At 29.3% G+C, this 14,066-nt stretch overlaps 2 protein-coding genes across 2 annotated transcripts in view; both read right to left on the reverse strand.

Annotated features, from left to right (window-relative positions):
- Positions 1 to 1,893: 1,893 nt before the first annotated feature.
- On the reverse strand, positions 1,894 to 4,779 carry LOC112524264. Its single transcript, XM_025134022.1, has 7 exons — positions 4,582 to 4,779; positions 4,408 to 4,494; positions 3,842 to 4,054; positions 3,587 to 3,754; positions 2,771 to 2,824; positions 2,547 to 2,690; positions 1,894 to 2,268 (listed from the first exon to the last, which is right to left on the reverse strand). The coding sequence occupies exons 1-7, from the start codon at positions 4,777 to 4,779 to the stop codon at positions 1,894 to 1,896; spliced, it is 1,239 nt and encodes a 412-aa protein (XP_024989790.1).
- A 4,115-nt stretch (positions 4,780 to 8,894) lies between these two features.
- Positions 8,895 to 14,066, reverse strand: part of LOC112524265 — a 6,254-nt gene continuing 1,082 nt past the window's right edge. Inside the window, exons 4-7 of the mRNA XM_025134023.1 lie at positions 11,505 to 11,666; positions 11,346 to 11,399; positions 11,121 to 11,264; positions 8,895 to 9,269 (exon numbers count right to left, since the gene is read on the reverse strand). Coding sequence (XP_024989791.1) covers positions 8,895 to 9,269; positions 11,121 to 11,264; positions 11,346 to 11,399; positions 11,505 to 11,666 — 735 coding nt within the window. The remainder of the gene's footprint in view (positions 9,270 to 11,120; positions 11,265 to 11,345; positions 11,400 to 11,504; positions 11,667 to 14,066) is intronic.

Below are 14,066 nucleotides of genomic sequence, written 5' to 3' on the forward strand. Positions count from 1 at the left end.
ATAATAATTAAATATTCTGTTAGAACTCAATGATTATCCTAATTTTATTTTAGATTTTTTATATTTAAAATAAGATGTTTATCCTGTATTTGATTGTGTTTATCTGCAGTTAGTTACACGAATTCAGATATGGGATGAAATCGGATAGGGATGAACGAGTTTAAGAGTTTTTAAGAGTTTAAGAGTTTTAAGAGTTTTTAAGAGTTTAAGAGTTTTAAGAGTTTAAGAGTTTTTAAGAGTTTTAGCCAAATGCTTTATAATATAGTATAGATAGTAATTAACAAAAACATCTCATCAGGTTTTCAAAAATGGAAAATAAAGATTTTAGATAAATTTTTGTTGTAACATATATCGCAAAATGGGGAAATATATATATATATATATATATATATATATATGAATTATTATACAATCCTTTACATTTATACAACCAATGCAACCCAATCTCAATCGTTCATTTAATTTGATGAATATGTGATTTCATAGAAGTTATGATTGTTTCTTGGTATAAAGTATTGATCATAATTAATAAACTATATTCATTTTCTATAAATATTCAAATCATAATAAATGAACTCTCATCATTTTCATAAATATCTCAATTTATTGGGTTACATTGGTTGTACAAATATGATGAGTTATATTTGAAACGAACTTTATGTGTGTGTGTGTGTATATATATATATATATATATATATAGAGAGAGAGAGAGAGAGAGAGAGAGAGAGAGAGAAAGCGAGAAGATGTTTCAAATGCAACCTATTACATTTGTACAACTAATGCAACCCAATCAATTGAGATATTGATGAAAATGATGAAAGTTCATTTATTATGATTTGAATATTCATGGAAGATAACTACAGTTCATTAATTATGATTAATACTTTATATTAGAAAAAAATTAAAACTTTTATGAAATCATTATTTTATTACAAATGTAAAGAGTTGCATAATAACTCATATATGACATGATATATATATATATATATATATATATATATATATAGAGAGAGAGAGAGAGAGAGAGAGAGATCTTTCAAAAAAACTACAAATTTAGAGAACTTTCCAAAAATGATTACCATAAAATAGACATTTTTTATTACTTCCCCACCAATAAGATTCATTGAGATTCAAGCGTTTATAAGCTAACTACCTAAACAAGGGTTTTTTTAATAAACCCAAAAAAAGCTACATTAAAACATCTTCAATAGGTTCTCTATTTATTTTTTCAAAATGGAGAATGAAAATTCAAAATCTCTAAAATAAATTTACATTCAACTCCAACAGCTTCTCTAGTTTGATGACCATAAAATTCCTTATATCATTAAAATACTTTATACATTTAATAAAATATTATTTATTTCTCTCAAACATTTACTGTTAAAGTTTCTCATTGGGCGGGTTGGTTAAAAAAACTTCATTCTTGCTATTTCTTACATGTAATATGTTTTTCTAGCTTCTTGCTAGTTATCTTTAAAATCTCTGATGTTCAAAAAAAATATTACAACGTATATTATCATACGTGATATGTACAAAAATTTACATAATAAATCATATGTTAAACGAAACTAATCTATTTACTATCTTTTTGAGAGAGATATATTATGAAGTTAAAAAGATTTGGTTGGTTGATTATTTCTTTTAAACTATTTACATTTTTGTTACAATAAAATTGGGTTTTTAGGATGGTTAAAATATCTAACCATCCTAATCAATTATTGTACACGACTTGTGTTTATAGGACTAAACAAAAAAAACGTCCTATCTAAAAGCATTTATAATAGGTGATTAGTTTAAAACAGGGACTGGAATTTATAGTAGGTGACAACCATAGGACCAAAAATGTAATTTACTCTAATTATTATATTATCTGATAAAAAAAATATGAATTTGTTAAGGACATTTTGGATTTTTTCCAGGCCCGCCAAAAAATATATAACTGCCCCAATTATCAGCAACCCCACTTATAACATCATAACAATTTTCGTTTTCTGCCGATACATTCACATTAGACGCAGGATTTAGCTTAAATTGTCCATCAACGACTTCCATGTTCCTGATATATGATGCTTTCCCGAACCCTTCCATTGAGAAGTGACCGCTTCCCATCTGGGTTGATGTGTGCGGACCCGATGTTTGAAAAGTGAACACCTCTCCTCCAAATGCAATCGACGTTGCATGTTCTTGAAGGTCTGTGAATAAACTTGTTGGCCAGTATCCGACCACATCAGATCCCATCTTTAACCACCAATTCCCATTTCTTGGACTCTGCAAACATTCATAACAGAAGAAAATCACAACCATTTTATATCATAACAATCTTTGTAAAATTTGAAACTTTGCAGTTCCCATTGAAGACGGATCATTTGCAAATGACGTATTGACAAATAATTTCAACTTAAAACAGTAAAAAAAGGTAGTTTCTAGAAGAAAACACAAATGTAATTTTTTGTTACGGTTCTTACAAGATGAAATGAGTACGCTTTCATGTTTTTTCTTCCCTTGAAAATTTCTTGTGTACCACGTTTCAACGGTTAAAAATTTACCTTCCAGATGAATAAGCTAATGTCGAACTGTGTGCCATTATATGTTGATACTGGATATATAGCAGCTCCAATTGCGATCTTACTGTTCGTTTGGACAAACCCTGGACACAACAAATTGTAGCATCCACTTCGGTACCCATCATTCTGTAAAAAATTTAGTTTCAAGCTTTTAATATCAGTATCTAAAAATGAACAGAATGTCGACTAACAAATAAAGAACTTACAGTCCAGTAAATGAAAAGTCTAGGAGAATGATCTCCGTATAGTGTAGGATTAACCTGCCACATAAAACGAGATTATAAACTATCAGTAATCATAAATATACAAAGTCAAATTCTTTAAAAGAAAAACCTACATCTAAAATTTATAACTAAATCTTTTTAAAATTAACTAGAAAGGTATTCGCGCAATACAACAAGATATATCTCGATTTCAATGTTTCATTTTATTTTTTTGGTCTCTGTCGATATTATAATACGGATTTATGTGGTTTTGAGCAAACACTAATGTTTTTCTTAATAAAATATAAATTTGAAGATATAATAAAAATTAAAAATATATAAAAGTTCTCATTTTTTTGGGTGTAATTTCTTTAATCCAATTTTTTTATTATAATTTAATTTAAGTTTAATGATGAAATAATTTATTTTTGATTTAATAACATATTATTTTATAAAGGTTATAACTAAGTTTTCCTATTAGAACTCAATAATTATCTAATTATATTTTTTGATTTTATATTAAAGACAAAAAATTTATCATATATTTGATTATGCTTATTTACAGTTAGTTACATGAATTCAAACATGGAGCTTAATAAGTTGTAGCTATGCACAATTTACTTGTAATCTTAAATTTTAAATAACATGCATCAATAAACCATACTTTATGTATAAAAGATGATTTTAAGAGTTTTTGTTAAATGCTTCATAATATAGTATAAATAGGGTAATAACATAGTGAACAAAAAATTAATATAAAAAACTCATTCTATCGATTCAACATTTTCAGTAAAGTTGAAAAAACTGAAATAACTGTACCGTCCAACCGGCTTCAATTGTGTTTTCGTCATGAAGTGGGATACCAGTAGTAGCAACCCAAACTTGTGAAACACTATGTTCTTCTCGATTAGAAACACTGGGATCCCATACATTGAATGCTGCTTTTGCTCCGTAATATTCGTCTCCTTCTACGTATCCCCTCGCGTGCTACATATATACATACAAATACAATTTGTACTATTAAACCCCTATTTTAAAGGGAATCACTCGAAAGAAAGAGAATGAATTAGTTACCTTATGGCCGTCATTGATGGAATTTTGATGAGTTTTTGTGCTTAATTTCTTTCCAAATTTTGAAACGGGATTCGATCTCAAAATGTCATATTCGCTTGTTCTTCTAATTGGAATTGTTCCATACGGGCATGATTCTCCTTTTGAACTCCATATCTGCTTCAATTCTGATTCTATTCCTTCCTTATGTTGTCCGTTGGATGGTTCTAGAGGATCCTATTTAAAGAATTCATTTATTCGACAAAATATCCATGTACTCGAGTCAACACTAAGTACAACATCACTAATCGTTGCACGAATTTTCATATATATATATATATATATATATAGGGTGGGGTTACAATGAGAATAAAAGTTAAGATGAGAAGCGTAAGAAATGATCACCACACTTGGATGCACATTAGAATGAGATGCACCAGATCAATCCCTGTATCAAGCAAGATTCATGGGTGGATTTGAGATTAAAGATGATCAAGGGTTCATATTTCTTCTTACGCTTCTCACCTTAACTTTTATTCTCACACGATCATTCGCCTATAGTTATATACATAAAATGTATCAAAACATACCGACGACAATATTGTTCTCAACTCAGGATGATCGAATGCGGGTTGAAGATGAGTCAAAACACAATCTATGATATCACCATCTGGGCTCTGATACAAAAAAATAAAAAAATGCCAATTAATTCAAACAAGTAAAACAGAAGCATAAATAAAACAAAAAACATTTTTATTAAAAACCTGAATTGACTTGACAAAAGGTCTGTTGATCTTCTTAAGACGAGATTTAATCAACTCCATCTTCTTCGATGCATTGTCCGATGGGAAAGTACGGTTATCTTGTTGGATCGAAAAACCCGGTAAAAGCAACAAGAAAAACATCACGTAAACCAAACTGATTGGAGGGATGCAGTGACAAAAAGTAAACTCCATCACCATACGTGTTTGTACGAGTTCTTTATGTTTAGGTTATTGTTGGTCAGGTACTCTATTTTTACTACAAAAACGAATTTCAATCACGTTTCAAATGTGAATCATCGAAGAATATTGAGAATTAAATGTTGGGTTTTGACAAATAAATGCAAATGTAATTAATAATTATTTTCTTTTATAAGAATGTCAACTATTTGACTTTTTTTATTAAATATAATTTTATCACTGAAAAAGTATATGAATATTTCTACAGTTAATTGTAAATTTGGTCCATATGGTTCACATAAATTAATAGTAAGGTTGTTAAAAAGTTAATGGATATCTGTGTGGTTTCATTTTTATAACAGGTATGGTTCTTTCTGATATCGTCATCAGTTAGAGTGTCGGTTAGTGAGAGGTAGTTTTGTCCATTAACCTTTTTCCCTCCTTCTGGCTTTAATTTTTATAACGGATTTGCTCCCTCCATCTACTTTCATTTGTATAACAAGTTTGCTCGTTCATTCTGATTTTATTCTTATGACGGATTTGGCCTCACCCCTTTAACCAGTAAAAACTTGGTGGAACAGTCATGATTTTTTCAATATAATAAGCAAAATAACTAAATAAATTGGCATTAATCAGGTATTAAATCTAACCAAATGAATATATAACCATTTTCGTTTGTGGGTTCGTTTAGTTATTTTGCCCTCTATACTTAGAAGATATATGTTAATGAAAATAGAAGGAGGGACTAAACTTGTTACAAAAATGAAAGTAGACAAAGGGACTAAACCCGTTATAAAATGAAAGTCGAGGGAGGGGAACGGTTAATGGACGAAACTATCCCCTCACTAACAACACTCTAACTGATGGCGTTATTAGAAGGGACCATATTCATTATAAAAATAAAATCATACAAGTGTCCTTTGTTAAAAAATCTTCTCAGGGACCTTACTTCTTAATTTGTGTAAACTATAGGGACCAAAATTGTATTTAACTCCTATTTATAATTAAAGATAAAAAATTATTATCATATATAAAGAAAAGAATTTATTACATTCATTAAATGACTTTTTTATTAAAAAAATATTTATATTTAATAATAAAATTTTTGGTTTTTTATAAAAAGAAAATTCATTAAAATGTTTGACTTTTTTTATGAAAGGAAAATTATTAATTACTTATATATTATATGTCAATACCCACATTTAATTCTTGATATTTGACTTTCTTATAAAAGGGAATTTTTTAATTACTTTTAATTTATCGGTCAATACCCAACATTTAATTCTTAATATTTTCTAAAATTCCATATTTTTATTTAAACCCAAAAATGTATAAAACCCATTGATATACTCATACTATTTATGTTTGTTACGTTATTTTTTTTGTACAAATTACAAGAAAAAGTAACGTACTTTAACTTGATTTCTAGTTTGGATAATGTACTTTTAAAATTTTTATTTTGGTATCTAAGATGTAAAGTTTATATATTTAAGTACTCGGGTAACCGGTTAATGCTTCAACCTGTTACCCGGATACTTAAATATTTAAAAATTTATATATAAGATACCAAAATGAAAGTTTTAAAAGTACGTTACCCAAAATAAAAATAATGTTAAAGTACGATATTTTTTCATTCAATTTGCCTTTTTTTAGAAACAAACATTACAACATCTTCTATTGGAACTTGTTTATTTTCTTTGGTTTTAAGCGTAAAATTAGAGAAAGTAAACAAGAAAAACAAAAATAAAGAAAACGCATAAAAATACGTACGATAATGAAGTTTACTCATTATCATCGTATTGCTCTAGTCAATTTTGTTTTCATATTGTTGTTTTCATTGGTTTTTTCTGTTAAGCAAGACAAGCAAACTTTTTCATTGGAAAATAGATCGAAGACAATGAAGGTGATAAAAGCTCATCTTAAGAAGATCAATAAACCTTTTGTCAAATCAATTCGAATAGCTTTTCAACAATAATATTTTTGTAATATTTATGTTTATATTTTGGTTGTTTAGATCAATTATCAAATTTTTGGTGTTGAATCAGAGTTCGAATCGATAGATTGTGTCTTGACTCATCTTCAATCCACTTTCGATCGTTCAAAGTTAAAAAGACGAGTTCCGTTGGTATATTTGATTCATTAGACAAATACATATACATGTGTGGCTGTGTATATGTATATGTATATGTATATGTATATGTATATGTATATGTATATGTATATGTATATGTATATGTATATGTATATGTATATGTATAGAAGAACGAATTAGAAGATGACATTTTGATACCCATTTCGATTTCAAATTTTGGAAAGAAGATTAGCACGCAAATCAATAAACATTCCTTTATCGATATGTACATTCGTTATGTTTCACCCATTTTCGATGGAAAAATATTTTTATTGATTACAACCTTGCTATTTCATCCGGAAGGAAATAATCGTAGATATGTTGGTCATTATTAGGAAGAACTACCATAAAAAGATTCCTCGTGTATCATCTATAGCAAAATTATGAACGGGAGCTAAATATGATCATAACCGTTCTTTTAACCATGTTCATTGGATCATCTTAATCAAACAGGTCTAGGGGCTATTTGGCAATTGCTAAATGATTTGGTGTAGAACGACTAAATGGTCAGAATGATTAAGAGGCTCTCATAATATAGTACAAAATAAAATATAATTGTTTGGTAATTGTGTACAATGAAATTAGGGCTTTTAATGGTTAAGGGAGATCCAAGATACAAAATCATTCAGAAGGTTTTAAAACCATTAAAAGACAGATTTTTTTTTTTGCCAAACAAGATTCACTTTTTAACGATTCAGATGTTGTCTCTTAATGAAACTATTAAGAGGTAAACAAACAGCCCCTAAATGGGTCTTTTTATTTCAAGGTTCCCGTTGTGGGCATTCACTGCCACTTACTCAGAAATCAAAACCGCCAAATTTCTTTCGAAACCGATTCTTCTACACCAATTAAGGTTTTCGAGATGAATCCAATTTTAGGATTTTCAAAATATAGATAAAGAGAAAGATGCAAACAGAGAAATCAGATCGTATAAGATTCGGGATTTTGTTCCATAAACTCGCTTCTTGGAGGTTTGATTTCTTCCTTTTTTACATAATTTTCGTTTAAAACGTTTAATTTGTTTTCGTAATTTAAAAGTTTGTTTCCTCGAACTTGATTTTGATTTGATCATATTTCATATTTTCTCCAACAAGGATCACGAGCCAGATCACTTGACGATGAACTTCGACCGCAAATATCTTGATATGATTTCTTTGCGTTTTCGATCTTTGCAATTTTTTATTGTGGATCAATAAAGAAATCATGTCGTTTTATCTCCAGATCATATCATTTCATATCGAAACCAGTATAAAGTGCATATATCACAAGTATTTTTAAGATAATTTCGTATAATCATTTTAATGTAATTTGCCGAAATTCATGATTATAGTCCCCAAGTAATTGGGGAACTAATTTTCTGCCTGTGCCCTCAACAACCAAAAAAAACCCTACAATCAATTAAAAATCGAAAAAAATCCTTCAAAATTGACAAAAAACTAAAAAAATCCCTCGAAATGGTGGAATTAGACTAAAGGTGCCCCCACTAGGCATAAATCTGGATCCGCCACTATACATGAGGTTGGGAGTTGTTGTTAATATTCATTTGAGATAAGATTTGAACCTGAAACCTCTTACATATGGAGTGCTAACCTCACCATCTCCTCTGTTTAACTTTTGTTATAAATTTGGATTCAAAGTATTTAAGGACACCCCTCAAAATCAAGCGGGTACACCTTCCTGACACTGAATTTTTTTCTTTTTGTAGTTATCGAGTGAGCAGGCTCACGGAAGCCCGTTAAGCCTTTAATAAGTCTACCCATTATGATGTGAGTTTGTTATGAGGAATAGGAAAAAAGAGGATATCATGGAGTGTATGAATATCTGTAGGTAATACAAACAAGATAAGAATCTGTTGTTTCAAATTTCTTTGTTTTGCTCTTGCCTACCAATCACGTGAAGCCACGTCATCAATAATTTATCGTTAAAGGCGTCATTGTATTGTCATTTTTTTTACTAAAACCGTTAGACTCTACTCTAGGATTGTTACAAATAAGACATTAATCTGTTAGAGACATTTTGGATTATTTCCAGGCCCTCCGAAATAGATATAGCTACCCCAGTTATCGGCATACCCACTTGTAACATCATAGCAATTTGGATTATCGACATCTAAATTCATTTTGGACACCCGATTTAGCTTATTTTCTCCATCAACCAGTTCTATACTCTTAATATACGATGCTTTCCCAAATCCTTCCTCTGCGAAGTGGCCGCTTCCCATTTGAGTCGATGTGTGTGAACCTGATATATGACCATTGTACACCTCTCCCCCAAACTCAATCAACCCTGCGTGTTCTCGAAGGTCTGTGAATAAAGTTGACGGCCAATACCCAACCACACTAGATCCCACCTTTAACCACCAATCTTTGGAGTTTGGATCCTACAAAAATCGACAAGAGATGGAAATCACAACCATGTTTAGATCATGGAAAAATATGAAGTACAAAAATATACATTAGCGATCCGATCACTAGAAAAACAGAAACTTCCAGTTATGTTTGGATAGAATTACCAATATACAGGGTGGTAATAATTTGAGAACACAGGTATTTGTGAGAAGTGTGAGATCCAACCATATCCGATATTTTAATGAGTATTTACAGTATTACTTACCATGTATACGTTTAATGTTTGAGACATAAAACACTCATGTCTTGGATCAGTAAGTTGTAACAGTATGAATTATCATGTTTGGGTTTAATGTTTGAAACATAAAACACATTAAGTAATCACAGTGTGAATTACCATATATGGATTCAACATGTGTCGCTGTGAGTGGATCTCATAGTTCTCACAAAATACATAGTTCTCCCATGAATAGCCTTACACACACACACACACGCACATATATATATATATATATATATATATAGAGAGAGAGAGAGAGAGAGAGAGAGAATCATGCGAGAATCTAACTAATTTACAAGAACGTGAGAAGGAATATGAGCTACATAATCTATTAATTTAAAAATCTAATTATATATTTTAGATTTATTTATTTTTTAATTTAATAAAGGGCAAATTGCATGAAAAAGTAACGTACTTTAATTTAATTCCTATTTTGGGTAATGTACTTTCAGAACTTTCATTTCAGTACCTAAGATGTAAAGTTTTAAACATTTAAGTACCCATGTAACCAGTTGAAGCATTAACCGGTTACCATGTTGATGTGACGAGTGATGTGGTATCCAACTCAGTATTATTTGTTATTCAACCCAATTTCATCCCATCACTTGACACATCAGCATGGTAACCAGTTAATGCTTCAACTGGTTATCCGGGTACTTAAATGTTTAAAATTTTACATCTTAGGTACCAAAATGGAAGTTTTGAAAATATGTTACTCAAAATAGGAATTAAGTTAAAGTACGTTATTTTTTCATGCAATTTGCTCTTTAATAAATTCATAATTGTTTTCTAAAGTTTTATATAACTTTTTTCCTAGATATACTTTGATTAAAAAAAATCAAAATTTTCATCAAATATCACATATGATATCTACAATTAATTCATAATCTTTTTCACAATTTTTTCTCTAAATTTTGGATCCATGTTAAAAATCACATGTGATAAACTTTGTTTAACATATGATCTTTATGATGTACTATATGAGTTTTTGTACATATAACATATAATAATATACTTATGAATATAAGTGATATGTTACAACATGTGATAATATTTATATCATAAAAAGATCTATAAATATAAATATACATAATCACATATGATTAAAAAAAATATCTACGATTATCACATATGATTAAAAAAATATCTATGATGATCACCTATGATTAACAAAAATATCTACGATTATCACTATGAAGGTTTAGTGTTGTTTATGTGGTTTCACGGGTTTGACGAAAACAAGAGAATACGAAAACGACTAAATCGCATATGTAAAATCACATGTGATTTTATACTAATGGTCAATAAAAGGATGTGGGGCAACATGGTCAGCGACCTTACGTCTCGACCAAAGTCACATGAATCATATGTGATTTTAGTGTAAAATCACATATGATTCGACTATTTTCTTACTTTTTTCTTCGGTTATTGTTCTTGTATGAACTTGACCCTTTTTAGAGGGTTTGCAAATGATTTGGACACACACTCTCTCTCTCTCTCTCTCTCTCTCTCTCTCTCTATATATATATATATATATATATATATATATATATCTTAACATTGACAAAAAAAATACATTAACTTTAGAGTAAACTAAGTGTACCTTCCAGATTAATATGTTGATTTCATATTGTTGATTATTATATGTTGATATTGGTTCTAAAGCAGCTCCAAGTGCGACCTTATCATTTGTTTGGACGAATCCCGAGCATAACAAATTGTAGCATCCGTTTCGGTAGTCATCACTCTGTATTTTTAGTTTAGAACTTCTAGAATTAGGATCTAAGAGACAAAAAAAGTACAGATTAACAAACAAATTAGAACTTACAGTCCAATAAATAAAAAGTCTAGGAGTACTGTTTCCATATATCTTTGGATATATCTGCCATTGAAACAAAATTATAAACCATTGACGAACATACCATGGTTGAAACATTGGTAATACTGCATATACATAAATAATTAATAATAAAGCAGATGAGAATACCTGCCAACCCGCTTCAATAGTATTCATACCATGATTTGAAACATCAGTAATAACCCAGACTTGTGAAAGGCTAAATTCAAGTTGATTCGCTACATATGGAGCCCATACATTTAATGTTGCGTTAATTCCATAGTATTCGCCTGTTACATACCCCATCGCATACTGCATATACATTAATAATTAAGTGTATATATATGTGGGGCATAATTGAATGAGAACCCTATATATTGTGATAACTATGAGAACTATTATCATAAGGTATTATTTACATGACTTTTTCCATCTAGGTCTGGAATTTAATATATTGATTAACATATATTTGTTTCATAGTCTATTTATATGTATTCAGTTGACAATGTGAAACTTTTAGCTGTATTTTTTGTTTCATAAATGCATAAAAATGTTCATATTGTGAAACAAATATATGTTAATCAATACATTAAATCCAAGTTATAGATGGAAAAAAATCACATGAAACTGGTTTCCAAGGTTATCACAATTTTATGAGTTCTCAACTGTAGAATCGTATATATATAAAGACATAATCATTTGTTAACCAAGTAAATAGTATTAACTTTGTCAACCTATCTGAGCCTTTCATTTTTCAAATCAACAGTTATGGTTCAGTGAGATGTTATAATCTGATAAAAAAATGTTACAAGTTAAATGATATTTAGATAAAGGGAATTTTTTGGAAGAAATTATTTTTATTTTTGGAAATTAATAAATTTTATTTTTGGAAGATAATCAATAATAATATTTCAATTATTTGTGTTCAAAGTAAACCAGAAAGTTCATAGGTTAAACTAGATATTAAAACAATAATTTTTGTTTTAAATATTCAAAGGTGAAACCAGATAATCAAAATTCAAAGGTGAAACCAGATAATCAAAATTCATAGGTAAAACCAGAAAATAAAACAATGATTTTTGTTTAAAGTTTATAGGTGAAAAAATTATTTTTGTTTAACAAAAAAGGAAAAAGCTATGATTAATAAAATTTATGCTATTTCTTTGGTTAACAAAAGAATAACACACACACACACACACACACACACACATATATATATATATATATATATATATATATATATATATATATATATATATATATAGATTTGGGATCATGTGAGACCAAAAGATTTTTCGTGAGATCCGTAAGACCAATTCTCAACCTTTAGATTAGATCTACAACACTACAATCTGAACATTCATAAACGCCACGAGAATTCTCAATAATCACAAAATTGCTACCGTGCAACTTTAGACCACTAAATCATTAGCTTATAAAGTTGATCAATAAATATAAATTGGTCTTACGGGTCTCACGAAAAACTTTTGGTCTCACGTGAACCCAACCCTATATATATATATATATATATATATATATATATATATATATATATATATATATATATATATATATATATATATATATATATATATAGAGAGAGAGAGAGAGAGAGAGTTCGTTTCAAATACAACCCATCGCATTTGTACAATCAATGCAACACAATAAATTGAGATATTTATATAAATAATGAGAGTTCATTTATTATGATTTGAATATTTATGGAAGATGAATATGACTAATTAATTATAATCAATATTTTATATTAGGAAACAATCAAAACTTCTATTAAATCATATATTCATCAAATTAAATGGACGGTTGAAATTGAGTTATATTGATTATACAAATATAAAGGGTTGTATAACAACTCATACCTATATATATATATATATATATATATATATATATATATATAGGGGCTTAATCAAATGAGAACTGATTAGTTTGTGGTAACTGTGAGATCCAATCTCAGCCAATCATTTTACTATATTAATTGTATTACCTTAATTAAGAAAAAGGGTGTATTAGTAATTTTAATATATATTTATATACACAAACCCTAGGCTCCTTTCACAGATGATATTTGAACTGCCTCCCTCATTCACCGACGACGACGATGGCGGAGGTTCTCATGGAGTATCGCCTAACCAAGATCTTCCCTTGTTRTAACTGCTTGTACCCTCTACCAAATTCTTGTTCATCTTCTTTCTCTCGGCTGTCAAAACAACCCAGAATAGCCTCTCGTCTGTTCGTAGTTTCTTCTATGTCGAGCCTCTTTGTTGCCGATTTATTCCACGCTGTTGGTTTCATTCTGTCTTCTCTCTGTTTTCTTAATAGAATATTGGAATATTGAAAGGGATGGATTGAGAATTTGAGATGGCCATTGGGGTTAGGGTTTCCAATCTTGACAGTATCATCGATATTACCACGGTTGATGAATTCTTAGATCACCAACCATCTTGTTGAAGTTGGTGAGCAAAGTCCTGTTCATCTTCAAGATCCAGTGCTCTAACACAATTAGTGCACACCATTTTGGATCATGACAGCATATCAGCAAAGAATACAAACAAAAGGAATGTTTTATATGTATTTTACATTGGGTGTCACAGTGCACATTGTATGTATACACAGGGTATCACAGGGTATCGCAATGTATCTCTTTCAATTAGATTATGGATTTGATTTTGTTTTTAAGGTTTGAGTTGGTAT

The sequence above is a fragment of the Cynara cardunculus genome, assembly GCF_001531365.2.
Source record: "Cynara cardunculus var. scolymus isolate 2C chromosome LG 13, CcrdV1, whole genome shotgun sequence".
NCBI classification, from domain to species: Eukaryota; Viridiplantae; Streptophyta; class Magnoliopsida; order Asterales; family Asteraceae; genus Cynara; species Cynara cardunculus.

Coding starts and splice junctions, on each gene's coding strand:
- LOC112524264 (XM_025134022.1), bottom strand. CDS start 4,779: ATGGTGATGGAGTTTACTTTTTGTCACTGCATCCCTCCAATCAGTTTG. Junction 4,055..4,407: donor TGAGAACAATATTGTCGTCG/GTATGTTTTGAT, acceptor TTCTTTAAATAG/GATCCTCTAGAACCATCCAA. Junction 2,269..2,546: donor TTAGCTTATTCATCTGGAAG/GTAAATTTTTAA, acceptor GAATGTTTGCAG/AGTCCAAGAAATGGGAATTG.